The 27,619-nt window shown below is 42.5% G+C and overlaps 2 protein-coding genes across 2 annotated transcripts in view; both read right to left on the reverse strand.

Moving 5' to 3' along the window:
• Positions 1–92: 92 nt before the first annotated feature.
• Positions 93–3,072, reverse strand: LOC108118547 (ATP-dependent DNA helicase DDX11). Its single transcript, XM_017231300.2, has 3 exons — positions 1,211–3,072; positions 955–1,152; positions 93–891 (listed from the first exon to the last, which is right to left on the reverse strand). Exons 1-3 carry the CDS (start codon positions 2,957–2,959, stop codon positions 259–261), a joined length of 2,580 nt encoding a protein of 859 aa, XP_017086789.1. The 5' UTR covers positions 2,960–3,072; the 3' UTR covers positions 93–258.
• A 2,703-nt stretch (positions 3,073–5,775) lies between these two features.
• The window catches only part of LOC108118537 (activating transcription factor 3), a 30,512-nt gene continuing 8,668 nt past the window's right edge, over positions 5,776–27,619 (reverse strand). The window contains exons 2-5 of the mRNA XM_017231287.2: positions 21,596–21,639; positions 14,094–14,814; positions 13,932–14,015; positions 5,776–10,878 (exon numbers count right to left, since the gene is read on the reverse strand). Of these exons, the coding sequence (XP_017086776.1) occupies positions 9,493–10,878; positions 13,932–14,015; positions 14,094–14,360 (1,737 nt within the window). The 5' untranslated portion in view covers positions 14,361–14,814; positions 21,596–21,639 and the 3' untranslated portion in view covers positions 5,776–9,492. The remainder of the gene's footprint in view (positions 10,879–13,931; positions 14,016–14,093; positions 14,815–21,595; positions 21,640–27,619) is intronic.

The following is a 27,619-nucleotide window of genomic DNA, read 5'->3' on the forward strand; positions in this document are numbered from 1 at the left end:
CAAAACAATTTCAGTGGCTATATGAGACAGCCAATAAAAATGTCTTAATGTTCTTAATTCAAGTCTCCCAACATATATATATATCCTTTATCATTCCTTAGAATTCCTTTCAGGCAATATTTATTTTAAAAAATTGTTTATATTATACATATACATAATCTTTAAAAAAAAAAATAATAAATTCTTTCCATGGTAAATGTAAATTCTACAAACGCAACTATAATGACAAGCTGCCATAAGAGTTAACATTACAATATTCTATCTGCTCTTAAAAAATCTAGCAGTTCGCGCTTGAACCGCTCCGAAACCTCCATTTTCTGCGCTCGCCTGTACAATGTGCCGGGAAATCCATTCGGGAAGTTTACCCCGTATCCTAACACTCGAAAATCGTTCGTCTAGCAGATAGACACAAGCGTAGTCCTTAATGTGACGAACAGCTCGTCCAATACACTGGTTCACCGCCTTTATACACAAGTTCTCGTAAAATTCGTTGCCCGACCCGGGTCCGAGTTTCTCATCAAGGTGCTTCATTTTCTGCTGCAGTTCCGGCGAATTGCGATTGGGATACGGTAACCCAACCACTAAAACTGCTCTACCAAGGTCGTCGGTGAAATTCAGGCCCTCGGAGAGTTTACCTCCTACGACACTCAGTAGAAGGGCTCCTCCTGAACCAGATTCCTTAATGGCCAAAGCATACTTCTCCAAAAGCTGTTCTGCTGATCCTGAGGATTCCTTGAACACGACCTTCCGACGGGAAATACTTTTGAGAGTTTCTGACTGCTCTAGATGCTTGTAAACCTTATCTAAATATTCGTAGGATGGCAGAAAGCAAACCATTCCTCCTGGTATCACTTGGCACAGATTTTGAAGAATCATAGAGAGCTCCTGGAGCTGCACGAAAAGATTAAAAACACATTCTTTAAAAGAAAATAATGTAAAATCGAAAATGCGCACCATTTGTGAAGTGGCCCTCTCGGAAAATTTAAAACACAAAGGTGCTCCCGTTGGACCGTTGGACACTACAAAAGGCAAGACCGCATCATTTGGCACAACATGACTGTAGAAACGCTCTACCAGACGACCCTGGCAACTGGAAAACAGTTGCTCCTTTAACTCCTGAGTAGGGTGCATGGTTCCTCCAGCAATCACAATCTGCAGAGTATTAAAAAATGAGTAAACGGGTAAACTAACCTTTTTTTTCCTTACTAACCGCTCTGGCTTCGCTAACAATATCAGAGAATTGCTCGGCGGGATCCAGCAGTAAATATTTGAGGATTCCCCCTTGGGGATCTAATAAGATCCTGCCATCCTGAGCATCGCTGGTTAGCGTTTCCAGAAATGACAGCAATGGTTTCATGGGAGAGGGAGATAAGTCCAGGACTAGCTTACTTGGCGGACAGTGCTTTTCTAGTTGCTCTTCACGTGCGTCCTGGACTTCTTCTATTTTCCTCTTAAGATGCTTTGACTTATCGTTTTGCTTCTGCTCGTTAGCCAATCGTTGAAGGATCACACTCCTCGCCGATGACACGGGAGGCAGATTCTCATTGGGCCGTGGGGCTCTCTGCATCTTGGCCGCATGCCCCTGGACTTTCCTGGCTAATCGAGTGCGTGCGCAAAAGTCAAGAAGCTCACAGAGATCAATGTTAAAAAAGTCTCCTTCAGCTGTTAGCTCATAGGTGCGTAGCATTCGAGAGGAATTGGGCTTGGTTTCCTCGCCCGGATCGACAATTTTAAGCAAGCGGCGGACTATAAATATGAGTTGATTTATTTTTAACAGATTTTTTGTGCTAAAACGTTTCTGAAAGTACTCTTTATAGCAAGATATCTCCACTTTAGCCTTCTCCAACTGTTGCCGTTTGATTTCTGCACCATGAAGCTGAGACAAACTTTCTAAAAGATTATGAGCCTCATCGATTATTACAATGGATCCCTTGACATTTATGCCTAGCTGGCTTCGGGCGGATTTCTGGAATATTAGCTGATATGGCAATAGGATTAGTTGAGCTTGCTCTAAAGCGGATCTGGAGGCGTAGTATGAACAAGCGCCGCAAGCTGCCCCTTCGCTGGCCATCTCCTCAATATCTAGGGGTTCGCTCAAGGCCAAATCTCTAAGAGATTCCATTAAAGAAGTAATTTTAAGAGGGCACCTACTGTTGACCTCTTCAGTTAGACGACTTTTTTTGCTGGGATTGGGATGTGGTTTCTTGGTTGCCATATCTAGGCAACGCTCATTCATCAGCCCAACTTGCTTGAGGCTGCGTACCTGCGGATTGCCGCACAATTGCTGCCGGGAGCCCAGGGAGATGCACCTCACTGACTGCCCATGCGGTGTTTTGCGGAGTTCCGTCACGATTTGTGCTAATTGCGAATGGGTGCGACTGCAAAAAAATATTTGTACTGGGCGATAGCGGTCTTCGGTGGTTTCCTGAGGTCCGTCTGTAGTTTCGTGATCTGAATCCGAGTCGGAGGTGGATTCTCTGTCATTTTCTAGTTCCACCTGCTTGCTTAGAGGTTGCCTTTTTTGCTTTTTATAAGCTTTAGCCCGATTCCTGATCCCTGATAGCTGTTGATCTTGTTTGTCCAGCAGATTCTGCAAGTGCTGCAGCTTCTGTAGTTCCTCTCGTTGTATCCTGGACTTTCCTTGGGTTTCCAGCCAATCCCTTGCCAGCTGGTTCTCCTCTTCAAGAGTTGCCAGCTCTTGCTTAACTTCGCCGATCCTCGCAAGGATTTCTGAGCGCACCAACTCTTCGTGCCTTGCTAGCCAGGTGAGTGCGCTACACGTAAGGGTAAGGGACTTCCCCGTTCCGGTGGGACTCTCGAATATGCCAACCTTTCCATTTTCTAGCACCTGGAAAATATCCTGCATCAGCTGCTCCTGAATTGCGTATGCTGTATATGGAAATCCAAACTCCTGAGCGGTAGGCGTCGTCAGTGGTTGTTGAGGCTCGTACTGGGCCATTTTCCCGCATTTCTTTATTTTAATCACATTTCTGGGGAAATGAGCGAAAAGTAAAAACTGCCAAGACAAAAAGACGCGCCAAGAAAAAGAAGAACGACAAAAGGGGGACGAAATATAACAAAAATAACTTAGTGCGTTAGAGGTGAGACTTATAATTAGGGATGGATATGAAAAATACATACGATATTTTACTTTTTAGAAAACGGTCGACTCCTTTGCCTTTAAATGTTGGAAACATTTTGTCAAGTAGAGGTTTCGTGCTTAGAGGGAGCACTGTAGTTGTTCTGCTTATTCCATGGCTTATTAGCAGATGACATTAACTTGTCTGTAGTAATTCGATAACGTTATCTTTTTCTTTTCAACTCTTCTGAGCTTTTTCACTTTGCCATTATAATCACAATTGGTATCTATATTTCAGGGTTAATACATTTTATATTCAAGAAATGCTAAGCAGAGAATTTCAAAGTTTAGCTTTCTTTTATTTTGCCCATCTCAAAACGATATATCGATAGCCGTCATCTCAATAACGCCTTTTTTGTTACTAAAAAATACTGCAAGCTGCAGAGGCGCCAAAATTAGTGGAGAAGGAATAAATATTTAAAAATTAAGAAATTAACGATACCCAAGGACATAAGGAGTGAAATCTGATATTTGCGGGTGAGTTTAATGCAAAGTGCACAGTGCAGCAATATACATAAAAGGCAATCAAGTGGAATAAGTGGCGTTCATATTAGGTAGATGATATTGCGCCTTGCTGCCAAGATGGCGTCCCTTTTACTTTCGGCCAGAAAATAACCAAATTTGCGTATTAAAAGTGTGTTTATGTTCTTAAATTAACTGAAATGCAATTAAATCGTGATAAGTGGTATACATATCAATTATTTTGCAATAACGATGGGATAAGTACTCATTTTCGGCTATTGGTAATTTTACTCGCCCCCAAGATGGCGTCCATTTTTTTTTGGTCATGACATAACCACACATTTTTTTGCTTAAGCTTTTCTTTCACTCTTATCTTTATCGCCTTGTCTCCTTTGTTTCTTTCGAAATGCATAGAAGCAAGGCCTTTGCATATGTTTGTAATTACATACATACATACATTTGTTTGGATTAGAATCTTGGTAGCACTATAATTAATAAGAATGTTTCCATAATTGTATGGTTTATTGGGAAATTTAATCGAATCAAAATCTATAATGACTTCGATAAAAGAAATTCGTACAAATAGACAAAATATGATAATTTTTGAATTTAAAACAATATATATTTTTAACTTTATAACAGCTTTATAGGACATATTAACTCTATATATTACCATTATATTATGTGTCTGTTTGAATTGTAGGATAGGTGCTTTCAGGGGCAAGGGAGGCAACAATTTTTTAATAACACAAATAAGTTTAAAGGTGCCTTAAATAATACTCAGATTTAATTTTGGGTTGGGGTTAGCTAAGTTTCTGTTAGTTGAATATCCTTGTCCTTATAGTTCCTCACATCTAAGCGTCTATACGAAAGGGCGGTCATGTTTTGATCCATACGCCTAGTGACCCTTCTCAAAACTATGTGCACATATAATATTCTTTATATATGTACTTTTCGTCGAATATTGACCTAGGTGTAAAAGATACGTAATAGGATTGGTAATCGCAATGGGCCCGAAAGACATTTCTTATTTGTCACAATCGTGTTTCTGCTTGTGGGTTCGTTCGGTGGCATAATTTTTAACTTAACGCACGACTATAAATACACAATGCTGCAACACATGTAAGAATCTATATAAATTCAAATACAAATACACTGGCGTGTGTCACTGTGATTGCTTATAGTTACCTCAATGATAATGATAATGCGTTCTCTGGTTATTTATGGCTGATTTTTTATGCGATTAAATGATATAATTTATCATAGCTCTGCGTTGTGCTACGTTTTAGAAAATTTATTAGGTTTCACCCACTTTATAGAAGTTAAACCGCAAGAATCGTTTTGCTAAAAAAAACTGTATGAAGATTGGTAAGCACTACGGCTAAAATTATACCTTGCAGTCCCCAGCTTCTATAGCTTTGATGGGTAATAACAGCCGACCTGCAGAGGTTAGGTCTGAGAAGAATTATTCTACATATTGTGTGGCCGGTGCATGAGACATCTGTGGAGGCGGTGACCCAATCTATGACACACGCTGCAGCGAGAAGGATTTTGTGCGCTGTTTTCGTTCTTTTATTACTGTTATGACATTCAATAAGCAATTAGGCATTAATCACTGCCGGCGGCAGAATTAATCACTCGAGCAGCGGCTCAAGCCCAGGCCTGATCGTAGCTCAGAGCTTCGAAAGCCAGCCTTCAACTTATAGATATTAGCGGGGCGACGGAGAACAGTTGAATCGGTGAACCCGGGGCTTTAATGGGTTTCTATCCAAGAGTAGTTGGCGACATAGCAAGTCGCACTTGCTGAGTCGCCGATAGAGACAGAATCCCGCTAACAAGATATGATGTCATCGTCTGTATATAACTTGCTCTGTGGAGGCGCGGCTCGGATCGGTAGAACAGATTGTCCCACGCCCCCGCGGAGACACGCGCCAAGAACGAATATAGCCGAGTTAACAATTAGGAGATCACTGGGCTATAATTACACACACCGAATGGTCATAATAGTATCAGTTCCATTACTTAAAATAATACACACTCCTGTGTTCGCTGAAATGATTTTTTTTGACTGATAGTTTATTTCAATATATTTTATTGTTAAACCCATTTTGTTGAGTGCAGCATCTGTTTAGCGCATTTGTAATCCAGATAGATCAATGACAAAACTCATATAGTTGGATATCAAACTTGAATTTTATTGTTGTTCTTTTAGAGTGTGATTGGTTGTGGTCGAATCGTAGATGGTTTACAGAAACAGTTAGAGATACAGATATTGATGCGAATATAGCGCGCGTTAGATATACGAGTACGTCTTCGGAATAACGTAAAACACACTGGGTAAGGATGACTTGGGTGAGAGTTAACATTATCGACTATCCATTATCAATCAGTAAGACATAGATTTGATTGGGCTTGGTTGCTGTTCCTCTTTCTTGGCTTTCACATTGTTCGCCTAGTCGCCTAGATCTATTTTTCGAATAGTTTTGCTCTGGTCAAAATTACACAAATAACATCTGGACTCTCTCGACACATTTTTTCTTCTTACGTTTGTTTTTAGCACAGTTTGTGGGAGTTTTCTTTGTTTGTTGCTTGATCTTGCGGTTTGTGGTCATATACATATATAAATTTCTTTAACTTTATCAATATCTTTAGCAATATACATGGATATATATAGGTCTAGAGCTACACAATTAAGGGGCTTAGTTGGGTTTGTAATGGGGTTTTCTGGTCCGCTTTTGCTAGCAGCTGAGTTCGGTTTGCGATTTGCTTTTTCAGACAATAACTAAGTTTGATCTATCGTTATTGTTGATCGTTCTATTTATCCAGGTACTTTCGCAGCGCATGTAGTGTTAAAGTTATTTATTTTTGTTAAACTTCGTTTAGCTTAAAACTAAAAGCTAAAAAGATGTGGGGACCGGCATAAGGTCAAGGACAAAGGTCGAAATGGAAAAATGTTGATCAGATGCGCCACTGTAGAACGAATGAGTCCTCTGTGGATGAAAGTGATGATGGCTGTCGGATGATGTCGAACTATTTCTACAATGCTCTATTAATACAATATTTCTGCCATTCAGCTGCTGGCAGAAGCTGCCCACAAACCCAGAACTCAAACTCAAACGCGACTCTAAGATAATATTTATGTAGATATATATTAGAGAATATTAATCGAAAACAAACAAACAAATCGAGAAATAATACAAAAATTAACGAATTTACAAGCGGGAACTATTCTCTCGTCCTCTGATTAGTTTTTGGTGATCTAACATGGACTTGATTGCATTTTGCCATATATAATTACGTTTTACAGTTAGCATTTACAGTTACAAATTACATTTAACATCGAATGCGGTGGCAACCCTGGCAACTCTTCCACTCGCCTGACCTGAGTTGTTGAAACTTGTTTTAGTTTTCAATTTGTTTTTGGTAAATATTTTTTAGTTTAATTTTTTTTTTTTTTTTTTTTTTTTTTTGGAAGCTGAACGTAATATCAATTGGCGGCGAGTTAAGTTGTTACCCTAAATCTTTAAGGGTTGCTTCTTTGTGTGTGTGTGTTTTGTGTGCGATTGTTTTGTGTGTGTGAGGTAAACTTTGCTCAAGGTATGATCAATACAATTTTTAATTTAACTTCCATTTCGAGTGGAAGGGTTTCTTTGCTGGTTAGGTTACATGCTTAAAATGCTATTTGGGGCAAAAAGGCACGCATTTAAATAGGGGTTACTTGGGTTTACTTGGGATTTTGGGGTGACATAACATTATGGTAAACTTGGTACAACTAGAGAAAAAAGGCGGTGCTTAAGAGGCTGGAAGAGCACATCGGGTTCGTTTACATGTCATAAATAACGGTGTTGCGTATATTGCATACATATATAAATTGTATCGATTATCGTTATCGTTATCGTTTATCGTTGGTTAACTCTTTTTAGATCGAGGCATTTACGATTACAAATCAATTTAAAAGCACTTGTGATTTTTTGTTGTAATTTTTTGGGTTGGATGCACCTTTAAGCCACTTTTTGGTGTTCACAGCTGTTTGTACACACACATTTGTATATATATATATATATATATATATAACTGTTATATCCGTGTATAAATAGTTATGCTTTAACTCGTAGATCAAGCAATAGACAGGCACAAATATATAGGTTTTGCTTTGTTTTAGTACATCCTTGTATATATATTCATCAACTTTTCTACCGCATGTATATATTATAAAATACAAAAGTGTTTTGTTTTGTTAAACTTTAATAAGGCGCAAGTAGAAAGGAGTTGCAAAGTTTAAATTTTAGCAGCCCCTTAAGGTCTTAGATTCCACCGTTTCATACATCATACATATCTCTTTCTTTCCATCTTCTTATATATGTGTATTTAGTATTTAAATATTTTGTTGATCTTGAATATGTAGATTAGTTTTGCGAAATATTTAACAAAGTGTAGATTAGTAATTTAGTTTTAGTTTTCAATTGAAAGATCTTTTTTTGTCGTTTTCATTTTTGATTAAGGCAACAGCTAACACAATTTTCGCTCATCGTTAAAAAAGCTTACAAAGTACGGACACAAAAAAAAAAAAACAAAATTCATACATGTATTTTGTTTGTTTATACGATATATGTATATATATATATGGTTTATCACTGACTAAGCCTAGGTTTTAGAAAAAAATATCAAACGTCATATCGCATGAACTTCCTATTTATGTTTCTGCGTCTGCTTCGAATTCTCAAATTGAATTTTCCTTCTAATCTCATCCGATTGTTTACATATATAAGCAGAGTTAATATAATTTTTAAGGCCTTGCTTGGATCGAAGAGCAAATAAAAATACGCTTGAAAAAGAATTGAACAAATTAATATTAATAATTACTGATGCGGATGTGACTGCTCGCAGTTGATTACTGCTCTTCCTCTCTCGACTTCCCTATCTCGCAGGCTTGCAATGGAATGTTATCGATATACCTAGTTATCGTATCAAAAATTGGGTTATGTACAGTTGTGCAAGTATTACTTTTTCCGCTGCGCGTGTGCTTGTGTGCTCGTCACACTTCTGATTTTGTCCATTGTCCTACGTTCTTTACTCCTTACTTTTTACAGCTCTCTATCGATAGTTATCTGTTAATTGTTTTAGCTTTCTGCTTTATGAGGTAGTCAAGCCACAGGCTGGATACCGGCTCCAGGCGGACTTGGGATGTAAGGATCAGGCTTTTTATGAAGAAGGAAGGAGGATGAATTTGGGGGTTGGGGATTATATTCGAGTGCTTCATAAATAAATCGCGGGATCGGGGCCTTTCATGGCTGTTTTGCTATTGGAAGAACTTTGATTACGGGCGTTTAAAAGGTGGGTGAAGTATTGAATAACTCGGTTAACTGCAAAAGAACCCGAAGTTAAGAAACAAACGGTTTAAGGAATGTAAAATGTGATAAATTAAAGCAGATTTTAAAAATGGACTATTTAAAATAATATATCTGAAATTTGGAGTTAAAAAACGTTTTAAAATGTTTTAGTTAAGTGGAAGAATTTGCAGGATAATATGGGTCGGATTGGATGGGATCTCGGTAAAAGGTTACTGGTTTTTGAGGGGACTGCGGCTTTGTTTTCTGTAATCCTACTTTGCTTAGTCGATGTGTGGCGGTCGCGAATAACATTAGTATAGGGTTAATGGCCTAGCACCAGTAGTCTACATGGGCCCAAGCCGGATCCTGTTCTTCTCCGAGTTGCAGCTCCATTTCGAGTTCGAGTTCCACCTGCCGATCAAGTTGTGGACTAGCTGATGGTTCCTCTTTCTCAACAGGGTTGTGCAATGGCTGCTGCTGCTGCTGTTGGCTGTTGGACTGTTCGAAGGCTAGGAGCAGCAGGTTGCGGTCTCGATCCCGCTCCCTGTCCGGCGCCCTTCCTCACGCCAGGCAACTACCGTTGTTCATAAACGCGGTGGCTGAATCCAGGTCCACATACTCCCCGCCGTCGTCCACAAGCTGGGACAGCAGATCGGTGGTGTAGCAACCGTTCTTCAGCAACAGCAACTGCTCGTCATCGTAGGGCGTCATCACACCCACACCAACGCCAATGTTTCCATGCTGCAGGCCCTGGTGAAAGTCCATCAAGTGGTTGTTATTGTTATTATTATTGTTGTTATTGCCGGTATTGCCATTCGAGTGCACCACACTGGCCATGTTGACGCCATTGATACCGCAGGGCGAGGGCAAAACGCAGGCGTTCTTGATGTCAGGAAAACCATCGCTAGGCTCAAACAAGAACCTCTCCGCACTTAGGGCGGTGGTGTATGGACTCTGCGAGTCCACCAGCTCGTTCTTCACAAACTCAATGGTGCTGTTGGTGGCGGTGGGTGTTGTGGAGGTGTTGCTCGTGGCATTGCTGCTGCTTATGTTACTGTTGTTGCCGCTGGTGATGTTACTGCTGGTGTTGCTGCTGCTGTTGTGACTTTGATTGTTGCTGTTGCCGTTCAGACCATCACAGTTGGGCACATAGTCCGAGATCAGACTGGGACTAGGATTGGCTTGCTGCTCAACCATGCTGTTACCGGCGGGATTCAGAGGCTGTTGCTGCTGCTGGTAGCTGGCGTGCTCGAACTCCTGGTCGCTTGGCGACGGTTTACAGTAGCCAGTGGGCAGTTGTTGGGCCATGGCCGCCGCCGTTTTTGAGCCATACTTAAAGGTGGCCATCGAGGGTATGCTCTGTAACCGCTGGCTATTGTTGTTCCCGGAATTTGTCACCTCGTTGGACGTCTTCAATTCCAGATCGCTGAGATATTTATGGGCCGGCGATATGAGCAATCGGTTGGGCAATTGGCAGCCTTCGGCTCTCTGGCAGCTATGCGATTGCAGCATGTCTATCAGCTTTCTGCGATCAGCTTCTAGCACACGAACTTGGTTCTTCAGATCCACGTTTTGGGTGTCCAAGATCTCCGACTCCTTTATCAGATTCTGGGTGCGTTCGCGCTTCTTCATTCGACACTTGGTAGCCGCGATCTTGTTCCGCTCGCGACGCCTCCGACGGCGGTCCTCGTCCTCGGGGGTGAGTCCCTTTGGCTGCGATTTGGTCTCGCTGTCCTCGTCGCTCGACTCCTCACAGTCGTCGTACAAGTCGTTGGCATTGCTCATGCTGCCACTGTAGTTGTTGCATTTGCCGCTATGCCCGTTGTTGCTGCGCCGCGAGTACTTGGAGTGCGGCTGGTCCGATCCCGAGCTGGAGTCGCAGGTGGACAGCTTTCGCTTGCTCTGAATGGACAGTTTTAAGCCCTCCTTGATCAGGCGAGAACACGTCTGCAAAGGCAGGAAGTAAGGTAAAAGTTAGCGGTTAGAGCCGATTATTTCCAAGCCAAATGGAGGTTATCAAATATTATATATTCAAGTTAATCATAATAAGTTCATATCAAACACGCTTGCTTCTATTACATTTTCAGTGATGTGAATCTGAGAAACAGTTGTTTTGGGTCATTTTTAGAACTGTAACTCTGCACCATCTGAAATATAGCTTTAATGTTATCGGAGAGGGATCGACAAAGTTCCCGAGAGTTGGATGCCCCTTGGGGGGGGGCAGGCAGACATATAGATATGACGAATCATGGCACGATTTCACGGGACAAGGTCTGAAGCGAGGAGATTATCTCCAGCGGCATTTCCAGCTTTGTTCGTTTGTTTATTCGCTCGGCGATTAACTCCAGCGACCTTTTTCGCGTTTTGGCTTAGGGCTTGGCACCTGGTTTTGGGTTTTGGGTTTGGGTTTCGGGGATACTCGAGTTGTGCATGAATAATAAATATTAAAGCAAACAGATAGAAATCTGCTACGGTCACCAAGCCCAAAAAGTATATACTTTCTCTCTGCCCTGACAAGTGCATTCAGCACTCGATTAATTCCGCGACGGAGGTTGGTGGGGGGCTTTTGAAAACGAAATCCGAAAACTGAAGTAACCTTGATGGCCATCCTGCACTAGGTCAGTTCCATTTACGGAGATCAAGACCTGAGACAGCAGACAGGACCAGATGGTCATCACTCTTCTCTGTGGACTGTTAACTTTCGATGATTGACGGGATTGGCTGCATTCAGCAACGTCAACTAGTACAATGCCCTTCGAATTGTCTAAGAATTTATGAAGGGTTTGGTAAACTGCCCAGACTAGCTTAAGACACCTAAGTACCTAAGACCTAAGTAAAATATGTTTCCAAAAGAAGACGTTTTGACATGAAGCTCATTGAAATGTCGACCATACCGTCGACTCTTTATACTTTTTCTGGAATCCTCTTTTTGCGAATTTGGTCTGCTGTCTGCCAGAGGAATTTTTTGGATGCCACTGATTGAACGCGCCCTTGTTTTCAGTGCTGCTGTTAATTTGTATGACATCGGGCACGCAGCGCCTTATTTATTGACCCAGAAATCAGATAAATAAATGTTGTGTTTAAGAAACGACAACTAAAGAATGCCGAATTCGTAATCCGAAATAAAGAAATAAGCTCCTTCGTCTGGCCCCCGATTCCAAACAATCAAAGACCCTAAAAGAACGGAGCCAAATGGGCAGCGTCAATTCTGTTAGAAAATGCAATTGTGTGGAGGGGAATGGGACTGGAGATGTAAATTGTAATGAGAATGAACCTCAGAGGTTGCGGTTTCAGTTGAACAATCTGTATACCTATATTACTTAGTATCTGTATCTTCTTTACTGTACTCTGTTTATGTTTCTGGCAGACTTTGCTGAACTGCCGAGCCTTTCTTTGCATTTCGCATCGCTGCAACTTTAGTCGCAAAATTCCCTCGAAAATGTATTAATAAGCACGTTTTTCGGCTGGCAAATTAGCATTTTGTTTGAACTTTTGCATATTTCTTACCCGTTCTGTTTGCCATTCTCAAAATTTCTCCCCACTTTACATTTCCCCCATTTGTTAAGCGATCTTTTTGGCAACATTTGTTCAAATATTTGGCGTGCAAAGAAAAAAAAGCGAACACTGGGGGCAGGAAACTCTTGGATGAGCTTGTGTCCAATTCTCCGGCAGAAATCCCCTGCTAAGTTCAAATTTCAATCGAAAAGAAACAAAGTTCGCTCTTATTCAATCAAGGGGTTATAGGAAACTTGAAAAGTACCTTGTTAGCCATTAACTGCATAGTTAAAATGAAATTGAGTGTCATAAAAAAGGGAAAATTGCCTACAATAACCTTTGAAATTTATTTCCATAGACGAAAACGATTTATTAGCTTTAGAGTGCTCATTACATGGCCACTACTATAGACACCTGACACTTTGTTTACAATTCGCTCTCTATTTGTTCAGTTTTTCTTTAGGATATTTCCGACTAAAGTTCGGATGCTTCAACAAATTTTCCTAGAGTGCCATCCACCAATGCATATACATGTTTCAATCTGGGTCCAATCTGAGAACTCCACTCCACTTTGCCGTTTTCATTCATTCATTTATTCGCCCACGCAGCACACGACGTCGTGCAAAAGCGACCCACGCACTCTCCACTGGCTATTTGCCGGTCTGTCCGTCCGTCCGTTTTTTGTCCGTAAGTTGCTGCGTCTCTGTGAGGCTGTCCGTCCGTCCGACTGACACCGACGTGCGCTTTGGCTGCGTGTGGGCGTCAATTGCGAGTCATTGCAGCACTGCGTTCGACTATCTGCATCTGCATCCAAATCCAAATCCGAGTCTGAGTTGCCTCTGAATCTCTGTGCGAGTGGGGAGAATCACTCTTGGCTGACTGACTGACTGACATTGGCCTTAATGAGGCACGTAACTGCGGCTGCCAGTGGTGTCACAATCAGCGATTAATTTCACATACGAGCCAAAGGCTGCCGATCAGATCAATGGGTATGCATCCCCAGTCTGCTCCCGCTTCTAGCAATAATTGGCAGGTGTCTATAGACTGTATAGCCCCGGCATCTCTATCCGCTATATACGAGAGTGTGCAAATGTGATTTATGATAATTACTTAAGGCGTTGGGCCGGCGCAGCTTTTAATTGCTGCAGCAACAGGGTGAGCGCAGCAGCGCTTAATCTTTTCCATTTGTTTTCCAAAAACATCCTATAAATTATGACCGCTGTACTCTTGCCTCCTATTTCTGCGGCACCGCTTAAATTAATTATTGACAGATTACAGCCCAGGTCGTTTGTCTTCGGGTTATGAATTCGTGAATTTATGAATTCTCCTGCTTTCTGTAGTGATTTCTTCTTCAAAAAGTTAATAAGCTTCGCCTGACCCTATAAAAACTCTCATAAAGTTACAAAATAGATCTAGAATTCTCTAAACTCTACCTATTGATAGAAGCATTCGGTTTTGGAGTCTATTATAAGATACTGGGATCCCCGTTCAGTAGATGAAATTACCTGTTGCACGCTGGGTGTGGTGGCCGTGCCCGCTGGGGAGTCGAGCGGCGATCCGGAGCAACTGGAATGACTGCTGTCCTGCGACTGCAAATGGAAACAAAGTAGACACACATTAAGTATACGTCATGTCGCACACTTCACACTGGGTTTGAAAATCCTTACCTGGCCGTTGGGATGCCCGTTGAAGTGACGCACGGTGACTACCGGCGTGGACGCGGCACTGCAGGATGCCGAAGAGGCTGCCGATGCAGAAACAGCGGCAGAAACGGCAGCCGCTGTCCCCGAACTATAGTTGAAGTTGTCCAGCGGATTGGTCATGGCGATCAGGGAGTTAAGGATCTCGGGTGTCTTGGGCGTGTGGGCCCCCATCAGGATGCCGCCGTTGTCGATGCTGAGTAGCGAGGTGGCCGGTATGTTTGAGTTGAACATGGCTATCTAATCGGTTGGCAGTTGCAGTTGCACACACGTGAAGTTAAACAAAAACTAAACCGAACTAAAATTAACGTATCAAACTAGGTTTCCTTGTTTTGTTATGTATTCTTAAATCACAGTTGAAGGCCTACGCGTTGCATTGGTTGGTTGGACTGTCCAAAAAGTTCACTTCTATATATCTTGTATATATATTTTGTATGTGTATATAGAATGCGTTCTGGAGTTGCACACTTTTCACTGTTTCGTTTATCACAATTCAAAACTCCTATCAAAAAGCTCTAGAGTTTTTCCTTCGGTTTATTCAGTGTTTTTGAGGGGCTGGATGATTATGGCCGATCCATCGGTTCCATCGGCCCAGATCCCCGACTTTTGTTGTTGTTCAGAGCGCTAAGGCCGAGCGAATGCGTTGAACGTCGAACAGCCGGCACTTCGCTTCACATCGGCCGCGAATCTGCAAAATACACAGAGACAAAAAACAAAAAATGAGAGCGAGTACGAGTGTGAGAAGAGCGACAGATATGTAGAGAGATAGGTAGATATAGTGGGGCGACTGACGAACGTGAGTGCGCCATGTTAACGTAAACAAAAGCAATTAAATTATAAAATAAACTCGGCTAAATTGATTTATGTAAGTTATGTCACGTGATCGAGCTTACAAATCTCGATATAGTGATTGATCACGCACCAAGAAAACCCCCGCGAACATTTTCTGAATGCCTCAATTAAGCTATTAATCGGCCAATTGAGCCCGCGCACACTTTCCACATAACGTCTTCAGACCGGGTGGGAGGGTGTCAATGAATGTACGAGTGTATGAAAGGTGCAACACACATTCCTCGGGGGTTAGGCGAGGTGAAGGTGAGCTGAAAAAGAAACTGCAGCAAAATTCCTTGGCGGCAATTGAAACGGAATTAAAATGCAATTGAAGGCAATCATCCATGAATTCGCTTGACTCCCGAGAACCCCTAAAAACAGATCGGCAAGTGAGATGGTGCCAGAGGGGCTGGAAAAACCGCCCAATACGGCAGTATTGTAATTCAAAATATATCTAATATTATTAGGAACTACAAAATTTTATAGACTTCGAAAGCTCGATAAGATTACAAAGTGGTAAAGTAATGATTTTCGATTTTGAATACTAAAAACATAGATTTCCCTTACATTGATAAGAATTTTATTACCAAATGCCGTATAACATGGCTAGAACGACTCGGCCAGAGATCCTAAATTAGTGGTTTGGCTAAGAATTCGTTTTCAGACTGCTAAACTTCAAAAGCCGAAAAGCAGAACAAAATTTCTCGTTTCTGCTTCTTCTGACTTTTGGCCATTTATCATATGGCCAGAAGTGTTTTGCGCTCGTGGTAGTGCATGTATGTGTGTGCGTGTGTGTGTTTGACTTGCTCTATAAGTTTTAGAGTTCCCGGTCTGTTCCAAACCGAAAGTCACCAGCAAACAACAACACACAGGCAGAATACGAATTATGATTTATTACTTTCGCATGTTCCTTTATTTTTGTTAGACTGGGGATTGCCGTTTGTAAGAGCTTTTAATACCTTACTGCCTTTGCCCCTCTCTACTGCAACGAAAATAACTTTTGACATTAGCCTCGCTCACAACATCGCTTTTTGGCCCAGCTCTTGGCTTCCACTTCGGGCCCGGCTATCGGCTTTGATGCCAAAGCTTATTTTGACCAAATGCGGCGGACATCAACGTCAAAATCAGCGTCAGCGACAGCAAATGCGCGTGCGTGGCCTCCCCGAGAACATTTGGGTCAGCGCACAAGGGGTAGGGGGTGGCGCGTATAGGCCCCCTACTCGGCTAAAATCGTATACAAAAATGTGTACACAAAATTTGAGTTGCGGCTGGCATGGGCATTCCACTTAAGTATCCGATTTTGTATCGCCAGTCAAAGCAAACCAAACTAATCAAAGGCCGCCAGACTTGGCAGCTCGGCAAATGGCAAAGGGAGATGGATATCTCTGGGAAATGCTGCCAGCAAAGCATTCCTGGCATAGTTCAGCTAAGCAACAGGTACTAAAGGTATGAATAACGAAATATTCTACAAAAAAATCTTCTTTAGGGGCATGATGCATCAACAGCTAAGCAATGTCACAATTTATCGGTGAATTTGCATCGGTCACGTCGCTTACTGAATTATCCCAAAAAGTTGCGACTGACGGATGAGTCAGAGGCCGATTCGGATTCCCGTTCCATTTGCATACTCTTAGTAGTGGAGCTATCGAATGCAAAACAATGAATTGACAACCGGTGCGATTGCACAACACCACCGAGCATTATATAAATAACATTTCATACAACAGCACTTCATAATTGCACAAGGAAAAGACGCACGTGCACTTATCATAGGGGCGTGTTATGTGAAAACACCGCAAAAGCGAAGTACATCGAGTATGTGAATTATTTTATATCAAATTATTGTATATCAAAGTCGAAGTGGGGGCAATAGAGCGTATAAGTGCATTTAAAACCCATTCTGTTAACCAATGTCTTCACAGCTCGAGTGCATTATGGTCTTAGATGGCGATGCGATTTATATAAGTCCGACTGTGTATATTTATGTACATCTGCCGCTTGCTTGCTCGCTTTGCTACGTGCCTCGGCAATACTCCACATTTCATCCGAGCCAATAAATTGGAAAAGGCCATGAGCAGGGGAAACAATGCAATGTTAGCTTGTTGAGACATTTTTCGAAAAATCATGAACTTTCTTGCAAACGTTTCGATTACCTATTAACATAAAACACGATTGAATGCCAAATGCAGAGCACATATTTAAGTTTTCTATACCACTCAGTTGGATTAGTTATTTGCCGATATAATACCCAAGAACTCTGAACCATCTGAAGCATTCGCAATCCGATGTCTCAGGTTCCGGGGAATTCTGGTTTTCACTGCGTCATCGGATTCCATTTCAATCCTTTGCCGCGGCTTTACTAGGGACGTTTTGTTCTCCACATTGTAACCTTATAGAAACTTGCCAACTTTGTTGTTCTTCCTCCATTTGAAAATGTTCCTCCGGTTTCGGTTTTGTTATTCAAATTCCGAAATGGATTTGAGCGGAAAGTAGTTGGCCAATGTTCCCCAAGGGGGTGTTTGTGTGGCTGAATCCGTATCTGTATCTGTATCTAGCCATAAAAATAAATTTTCATCGTGCCGAGAATATTGCTGCTGCTGCTGATGTGGTCGTGGCGTCTTCTTTTTGCTTTTTGTCCGGCTTAATTAAAAGTATTGCCAAAGCCAAACAGAGAAAGGCCAAAGGCAAACACACAGCGAGAGTACGTATCCGATAGATACGAAAAACGGTTCGGTTGCGTGCGATACCCTCTGACAGCTATTTTCCAATTAATTGTCACTGCAGCCATGGGGCCGCAAATCTCCTCATAGATGGCTAGAAATTTACACTTTAATTAGGCATTTAGATAGTGTGTATATCTGCCTTTGATTAGTTTGCTAATTGCAGGGGTCTGGGGCGGCGGCGGCGGTGGTGGTATAACCATAAACCGCAGCTTGGCCATTAACATTAACATAAAAGTTTACGGATAGACATACGAGATTGGAAGGAGGTGTTCTTCTCAGACAACCCCTCTCCCAGCCGAAAATGGGCCGCGTTCCGATTCAATTAATTTATTATTCACTTAAGAACGCCACGGGCAAACAGGGCAGGGGGTGGCGGGCGGGGATAGCATAAAAAAGTTATAAATATTAAGAGCACAGTATGAAGAAGAACGAGGAACGAACTGGCCACGAAATACCAAATGCGACCCGCTGTCGTGTCAAAAATGTCCTGCCAGCGGGTGGTTGGGGTGGTTATGCAGGGGTGGCTGAGATGCAGGGTTGGTTGGTGGTGCAAACGGTGGGTGGGTGGATTATGAGCGCTATCTTATGGAGAACTCGTGCCGCAAGTTTTACAGTTATGAACATTTCCGCGCACGTTCTGGGCGTTACTTCTGGAAGGCAACAAAACAAGACCCCCGCAAAAATATAAAAATAAAGGGAAAGGAAAGGAAAGGGAATAAGGGGAAACCCCAAATGGTAAATACCCTGACTTTTCCTTATTGAAACTTAAAATTTACTTCATTTTATAAATATCTTTTAAACGTGATCGGTTAAACCTTGTCAAAGGTGGCTTTGCCCTTTTGGAAACTATCATATACACGTCTTAAATAACTTGTTTTAACTTTTCCCTAAGATACTGCAAGTTCCACGGTGGAACTATCTTTATATCCCATTGAAATATATCTGCCTAGCCATTGAGTGTATGATAGGCCATAAAACTCGTACTGTCATCAGCGTTAATGAAATGCCTTGAAGAGGGAAAATTATGGAAATGAGTTGGTGGACAGAAAAATTTGGAGAATCAAATGGGGAGTGAGTGGGCAATGCCTATCGGGGTTGAAATATAAGCCATGAAATTTTTAAAGACATTAGAACTAGAGCCGCCGCCATTCTGGACTAAAACTAAAACTCAGAGTGAGTTTATCACTGAGAATGCACGTGTTGTGTAAACAGGAATGGGGAATTTTATCTTCATGTGTATCTCGTGCATCCACCTGCACACACCTGCTGTTTAGTGTGTCCGTATCTGAGTTTCTGAGTATCTGGGTGGCAGTCGTCATTAGTCACTGCCCTCCAGATAAGCGAAACATAATCTTTGAGAGCAGTGAGGCAATGGGCATGCCTACGGTGGGTGTGCAAGGACGTTCGCAATCGGAGATTTCATTAAACTTCGTGGTTTTTATCAGGTTTATCAGAACGCTGCCAGTCAAAAGATGTCTTATCGGTGGAAAACACGGGCAAATCTTATCTGCGGGTTGTGTTGTTGCTGGCTACCCTATGTGCTCTTCACTTGCTCTTCTCCGGCTCTCTGTTCGATTTGCCGGAATCTAATTAATTTCCAGAGTTAATTCACTTTGCGACATAGCAGCGGTTTGTGCGGAATTTATGGCACGTGGATATCAAAATGGTAGCTTACTTTTTTCGGTCCGTTGTTTGTGGGAGGCTTTTCGTCACCCGTCGCCAAAGCCATTTAAGGCACTTCACACCTCGTTCTGGTCCAAACATTTGCATATCTCTTAGATTCCCTTGGCCATGAGATAGCTGGCAGTAGAAAAACAGAGCCTCTGAAATGGAGACGACGACTCGTACTACTCGTAGTATTCATCACAACAGTTTCCAGCGATCGTCATCTTGGGAATTTTATGAAGGAATTCGCATTAAAAGTCTTTATTGTGTTTATTTATTGCGAACGAAAATCGAGAGCAGCCAAAATGGAAACTCAGAAGCACACATGTACATCCATCTTCAAAGTAGATCTAATGGCGACGTTGTAACTGAAAAAGCAGAGGCGGCTGTCGAGGGGGACTGGCAAGGGGGCTGTTCGTGGCCAATTTCTACAGCTGGCAGCTGCTTGGAGTTCGGGGAAATCCCCAGATCGGAGCATAGACATATTGAAGTTGAATTCTTTTTTGCTATGCAGGAAAAATGAAAGATGACAGTGAAATAAACCAAAGTTGACCATGTGCGACCTTTTAACCTTCATTTTTAGTGATTTCTGAAATAAGCTAGGCAGTATGGTGCCGAAGACTACCAAAAGTAGAGAAATTTCAAAATGTATGCGTTTGGAAAGTCCCCGAAGTTAGGCAGTCAAAAGGGATTCGGAATTGGGGAGATGGGCGATAAGGGCAGGGAAGAGCGGACAATTAGCGGACAGCAAACGTGTCCCAAATGTGTTATTCAGCCCAGCCCACCGGGCCACGCCCATTGCACCTAGCTCTGAGAAGCCGTTGGAGGGTATTGGGGGAACCTCTTCACACATCCACACACTGGGGAGTGTGGCATGTCCTTGACACATATCCTTCCACTTGCTCAACACGCACACGCGGGCCAGCCAGCGCCTTGTGGGGCTTCAACAGAGCTTGGCCCTAATCCAGTTGAACTTTCCCTATTCCGTTGCCCGTTGCCCGTTGCTAACTCGCTCTCCTCTCCATTCTTCAAGGATAATAAAATGTTTCTACTTTATGGGCCAAGCGAAATTTCTGCGGCTTCGACTTTTTCGGCGCATGTGTGTGCGTTCCACTCTGCTCCGTAATATAATCCTAATGGAATTTACACTCAAACTTTACAATGGCAAGCAGCGAAGGAAACTGGATAGCAATTCAAAGTTCGAGGAAGTGGATATTGAGTTAAAAGTACGTCCGGGCCCTGCCAAGAAAACTTGCCATTGGAATTGGCAAAAAGAGGCGACCAGGAATGCTTATCTTGATTTGCAAAGGGTATGAATATAGGGGTTGATTCGGAAAGGTCAGGTGAAATGAGTAGGTTAAACGAGGGCACGGAAGATATAGAAAAATAGAACAGCACCACGATTTATTAATTTATTTCGTTTGTTTAGATACTGACACGTATAGAGCGGGATTCGTGCGTGGACCTTGTAAATCGTCGTTTCATTTGATTTGATTTTGAGACCAAATCAAAAGCCAGGCAGTCCGAGTCCTTGGACTGCCACTGGCTTAATTGTGTCTGTCAGGCGACCGCAAAGCCGCAACATGGACAAATGTCCGTCTTCGGTTCTTTTGGGTGTGTTTAGCCAGGACCAGCAGTCGGCAGTCCAAGGACACTGTTGTTAATACGGACGGAAATGCTGGCGCGGACATTATCATTTTGTCATCCACCCTCTTACAGCGCAATTATCATTAATGTGCGAGCAGAAATATAAAATACGGGGGCCAGGGATAGACAGGTTAAATTGCGCGTTACTCCCCAGTGAATGGAGCCGGTTCCTATGCTGGACTCGGTGTCCTTGTTAGAAAATGGTTAGACCACGCTAGACACTACCCACGGCTCGACTTGACTGGCGCCCAATTGTCTTAAAGACCCCGAACTAAACCCACTAAACATGCAGCACACATACACTTGGCCAGCACTCTACGAGTAGTCCCTCTTCCTTGCCGCCCGAGTGACGCACAAAACCAGCCAGCCCATCTCCTTAGCAGCTATGAATTGATTGCGTGCTGAAATTTGTTTTCTTTGATTGATTTCGCTTGACTGGTGGGTCAGCAGGGTCGGCAGGGTGGTGCGAAGGTATTTATTTTAACTAAAAGGTATGCTTTAAACTTATTGTGGGAAAAGATAGATAGATAATTTTGAATTAAAAGATCCAAACTGACTGCAAATTAAAGTAAAGTTAAAATCTGCCGCGTTGGCTTGACTTACCATTAAATGAACGAATCGCCAGACCCAAGCTGAAGTGAGCTTAACTGAAATGAAGAGCAGAGAAGGAAATGTTAGAATTGATTATCGTCTAACGTACAAACACGATGGATTGTGAACGGCAGGGATTGAAAGCGGGACTGAAAGCGATACTGGGTGCAAAGTGGATCGCCGGGCCCATCAATAATTGCGGCTTACGGCCATCTATTATGTGTGTTTACTGTGTATAAAAACGATTGATGGTTATTGATTAGGAGAACGACCCCCGCCTTTGTCGCACGTTGGCTGTGTAGAGTATGTGTTTCCTATACTAGATGCGGACTCAAATGCGTCTGTGGTGGGTATATGGATATGCCATGAATCACCAAGAAAACAAAAGAAAAAACGTGGCTAAAACAAAACTCGCGTAGGTAGCGCCAATTTTTTAGGCAATCACAAACATAAATAAGCATCGCCAAAATTAAATAAAGCCAAACTAATACAATCTTAAAAGAGAACAAACGAAGTGGGATTGTCGACTGGAATACACTCTGTTTTAAGCATTTTTCAAATTGTCAAATTTTGCATTTGGAATAAGTCTTAAAGATTCGTAGACATCTGAACTTCCGACCGATATACCCAATGCTTTTGCTTGAATGTAATGGGTATGAGTATCCAAATCAACTAAGCGCAGAGCGAGCGGACAGTCCATTAATTTGGCTTACATCTCGCAGGGGATTTGTTTATTTGGCTTTCGTGGCCAGCAGAAATTCCCTCGGAATCTTTGTGTTTGGTTTAGTCTTTAAGAATCGCTTCGGGAACCGCTACTTCATTTGCATTGATTGTGTTATTAGCACCGAAATTGCATCTTCTGTTTGCGCTCTTTAATGTCATTAATTTGTTTTGAAGTCGAACGAATGGACTCGGGGACGGTGGCAGGGGACAGGGGATTGGGGATTGAGGATTGGGCTACCTGGCAATGGCAACCGTTCCGGGTCTTCGGTTTTTTGTTATTTTGTGCGAATTTTCGCGTTGAGTTCGCATTGAAATGTGCAAAAAACCTAATTAGGTGCAATTAACAGCAATTTTGTTGCGCTGCCGGCCAAAAAGAGTGAGCCGAGGTGAATTGAATCGCCGCTGAAAGCCAAATTGAAGAGGAAAGTTTAATTGAGCCTTTGGTTAAGGAAGTGGGCTGAATGCGTGATTTGAATTTTAGGACTAGTGTTCGCATAGTGTATTAATACAGTCGGCTACTTTTGTGTTAATTTGAAATTTAATCATGATACTTTTCCCCTCTAGGCTTTAAGCTTGCAGTAATTGCTGATGGCTTATGCCGCGCCCCCATCTCAGTGTGATCCAAAATGTGGGGCGCCGCGGGAAATGAAAATTCGAATATAGATGTGTTTTATAGGCATCAGGGGGAATAGTCATCAAACTAATGTCGAACATCAAACGGGAGTTCAAATGGAGATGCGATGCGGTGACCTTGACTGAATGTAGCCGCTGATCACTGATCAGGGTTCTCCTAATGAACGGAGAATAAGCTAACAATTTCATTTTTCTCGGCTGTCCAGCAGTAAAACGATGGACTGCGACGCACACACTGAAAATTATTTAATTTAGTGATTTTAATTTCTCTGTGCTCGCCGTTTTTTGCCTCAAACCACATGAGACTGAGACGCCGATGCTGATTGTCTAATTTCATTAATCTAGACAAATGGAGGGGCTGTTCGGGCCCGAGGGCACTAATACTCATACACATGAATCGGCTGAGTCAAGACGACTGGCAGTGTGCCAGTCAAACGCTGGTTTTGACCCACTGTGCGCGCTCTTTGTCAATTCGAATTTAGAATTTGACCTCTGTGCACTAGTTGCGTTGCGCGGAAGGAAAGAAAATTAAGAGCTGAGGCTGGGGCTGTGGCTGCGGCTGAGGGGGACAGGGGACGGGTACGGATCGAATAGAAATCGTTTCATTGCGTGGGACTGTCCGACATAAATCACACTTGAGTGCTGCCAGCAATCGAACCAGAGCACAAATAATCGCTTAATTAGCCCCCGGGCAAAGTCCAAGTGGAATTCCACCTTCATTTTCATTTTCAGTAGGTTCCCGGCTGTCGTCAGGCGAAAATCCGTTGGCACCCGAAACCAGAAAACTGCTAAAATATATGTGGTGGTGGCTTAACAAAGTTAGGGGGACAGAGAGATACTTTTCTATCAATGAAACCCATAATATTAATTAACTATAATCAACGGTTTTGATCTGTGGGAATAATTGTGAGCTGTCTAAAGTATATTATTAATTTAGAGTATGTATTTTATTTGGAAAACGGGAATACCCTACTAAATCATAATCTCAAATAATTAGAACTGTCAGTTGGCTTGTTCGCTGCTAAGCTGAAAATTGATATAGGTGAGGCTGTTTGGTATGTAAATCGGAATATTAAGTATACGTTTTTCCAATACGCTGTTACCTTCCGCAGGGTTTTATAGTCCTTAGTATATTAGCGCCCAAATAATCTTCTTCGTCGCTGTATAGGCCATGATTTATGAATCTTGCCCGGGACCCCGGACACAGTCACAATCACAGAACTGGGCGTGGACCCGGCTTAGAGGCCCTCTACTAGTCGACCTTCGTTTGGCGACTTACAAATTCGTTTTACACGCTGGATTTTTGGGCTTTGTTTCTACCTTTCTGGCTGTTGTGGGCTTTAATTTTGTCGGCTTCTAATGCTTCCGGTTCCACTCCTCGGACTCAGATGTGTGTTGTAAGTTGAAGGCCTTGCTGGCGATAAGATATGGCCCTGCCGCCGTACACCGCGCATTGATTACCCGACTTGGCCTGGCCCACTTTGCGTGGAAGTACGAAGTATGGCGGCCATTAAAAAGTCATTACAAAAGCACAACACACATCATGCATTCGTTTTTTAAATAGGATGGGGATGGGGCGCTTAGACAAGTACCTGGCATAATTGCAAAGGGGCAATCAAAAGGTTCAGACAGCAAACGGGAAGTTCCATGCCCAAGCCGAGCTTTAAATTTCCGCTACGACTCCGCACCACCGACCCCCTTTATTTGGAGAACCCCCTTATGGAACCCCCGTGTTCCAGTAATGATCACTTAAAGGGCCCGTACTCATATTTGCCCATTGATCATGGAAGTTAATTATCGTGTGGCAAAGGCATTTTTTCGACTGCGGCTCCAACTTGGCTCAGTTGGTGTTAGGACGCAGACAAACTGACATAGTAACTCGTCGTGTGTGCTAGCAATGTTCACAAAACGTGAAGTATTTGCCACTCAAGTTGCCTTACTTCCTGTCTTACGGTTTTAACAACAGTATCTACTGAGGTTTAACCACCACCTGCCTAACGCCGAAAAGAAGACTGAAGCGTTCTTGGTTCTTGGAAATATAGCTGGGGACAGACGAAGAACATCTTTAGATAAGCCTATCGGTGTAAATGAACCCAATTACCGATAGCACTTGAATGTGGTCAAGAAATAAATTGCAGTAGCATTGATTACAATGAACAAAGTCGATCATCACATTTAGAACTCAAATATATATTTGTTTTGCATTCTTACAAACTTCCAATCGATATACTTTCCCCTCTTTATTTGAAGAACACTGAACAACAAGTCATGGGAATTTCTAAGACTTAGAGTACTCTGATTATCGCTGATCGCAGCTAAGCCACTCACAGAGCTGAATCAACTCGGATCAAGGCGATCATGGCACACTTTTGTTTATATTCTTTCGATGTACTAACATATTAGCTATGAGCGGTGGGTGGATGCGGGTGGATCTTGTTGAGCGCCGCCTTTTTGTGTGGCCGCGGCTTAAATCACCCGACATTATTACAGTAATTGATTAATTGATTAACTTGCAGTCAATAAAAAGACCGTCGGGCATGTGCCGTTACCATGGGCGTGGCACTTGACGATCGGTCGTGTCGGCGCAGTTGTCGTTTCAATGTCGCCGCTTTTCAGTTACAATTGATTGCTGACAATGCAGCAGAAATAGATACGCTCGGAGCGTCGGAATTACACGGAGCTCATTACATGTGCATATCCGATCTGGATCCGATCGTGGAGCCATCGGCGGGGTTGGCAAATAATCAGCCAGAAGTCGGCGATTAGTGGCTAAACTTACTAAAAAGTTTATTGGCGCCCTAATGGAGAGGCTAATAAGACCCGAGTACGTTTTAATCAGAGAGATATTATATTAATTATGTATGATTACCATTATGATTATGAGACAACAAATATTTGATTTGTGTTCGGTTTGGGCATCTTTGTCTCTCGACTCCTCCGTTGCGGGGGATTTATGATATTTTAATTTATTTTGAATACCAAATGAACTGCCGAGTGTTTTAAATGGAGGTTAGGATGGGCTTGTTTCGAATGCTAATTAGCAGAAACAAGTTGAACAAAGCTCGGAAATACATACTAAAATAAATAGAGGTAGAAGCACAAACATCCAGGGGAAAATGGAGAAATACTAAAGAGAAACGAGTTTCGACTAATGAATGGCGGTATGCGTGAATGGGAAGTTGCAGATATCATAGAGGTGGCAAAGGGGTATTCGCTTAGGAAAAATATAGAGAATATGCCAAATGAAATGCCAATGAACCAAAGAGGCCAAATGGCTATTTTTCTTTTTCTTACTTTTCTATGCCGCTCATTTGTTTTGCTTTGAATAAATTATGAATGCTTTTGCCATTTGCCGAATGCGAAAAAGGAGGAAAACGATTCCGCACCGCAGACTTATGGCCACTGGCCGCTGACCAATGGCCATTCGAAAGTCGCCACTCGGAAATGGAAATTTAAATGGGAATGGCCGATGGTCGATGGACTGGGCATGTATTTGGGATCGGGTCGTAATATTGTACTTCCAAATCGGTCAGCGTGTCAGCTGGGAAGATCGGGTGACTAATAGAAAAACTTGAACTAGCTGGTTGCTGGCGAAGTTTTCTTAGCTGAGCTTAAGCGAGAAATGTCGACGACTCCCACCCACCAGCGCACACCCACACACTCAGAGCGGCAAAGTGTAACAAAGTTAAAAATCCACACACCGAAACAAAAGCTTTTAACGCCAACGCCAAGGCCAGAGTTAATTTGCATATCTATACGCTCGTACACGAAACTCGAAACAAAAAACAAAAAACAGAGAACAGAAAACAGAAAACTGAAAACGCCAAATAAAACGGCGAGTCTCCGTTCCGCTTGCCCGAAAGTACATAAATACATACGAATGGTTCCAAAATGGAGGCAGCTAATAAACTCCTCGCGTGGGTGGAAGGGGCTAGCTGGCCAGGAATTTGGGTGGTTGTTCTACAGGAAAGTCTAGGGAACATAGACAATTTTTAACTATACTCATTTGGTTAGCTGTGTTAGAAATTCAAGGGACCTATCATATTGGAATCCTTTTAAAGATACGTCTAGTACTTTATTCATTTTACATAAAGCCCAAACTGAAACATTACTAAGTTAGGGGCTAGTAAAGGCATAGCAACAGAAGAACCGAACGTTGTAGTGATATCCGTGAAACCGGGAGTCGCGTCGGGGTCACTGGCTGGGCCGTGCTGAAACTCGGAGTCCATGTCCATGTGTGTAGTGAGCGGCGGATATCCATGCTAATTTATACGCCAGATACATGGTGTGCCACCCATGTGCGTGTGTAACCAAATACAAGGCAAATTTCTTTCGACTCAATTACTCGAAAGCATGAACAACAAACGTCCAAATACATTATCACACAGACGTACATAGCGTAAATGCAAATTACATATATTTTACACCCCCATGAAGTTGCAGGGGCATAATTAATTGATTGGACCGACTCGGCTGTTCGTGTTCTCCGTACCGTACAGTGCGAAAGAGCTAGCTAAGGCAGCTAAAACAAAAATTCGGAGAGAGCAAACAAACATCGCGCATGGTGGCCAAAAGCAACCGAACAGTGTTGCCAAATTCTGTTGTGAAGAACTGAAATCTATTTATAATTTAATATATTTCTATGTTTTTCGGCTCATTGCAAGCAACCTAAAATCCACA

Source organism: Drosophila eugracilis, unplaced genomic scaffold (assembly GCF_018153835.1).
Source record: "Drosophila eugracilis isolate 14026-0451.02 unplaced genomic scaffold, ASM1815383v1 contig_376, whole genome shotgun sequence".
In the NCBI taxonomy this organism is placed as follows: Eukaryota; Metazoa; Arthropoda; class Insecta; order Diptera; family Drosophilidae; genus Drosophila; species Drosophila eugracilis.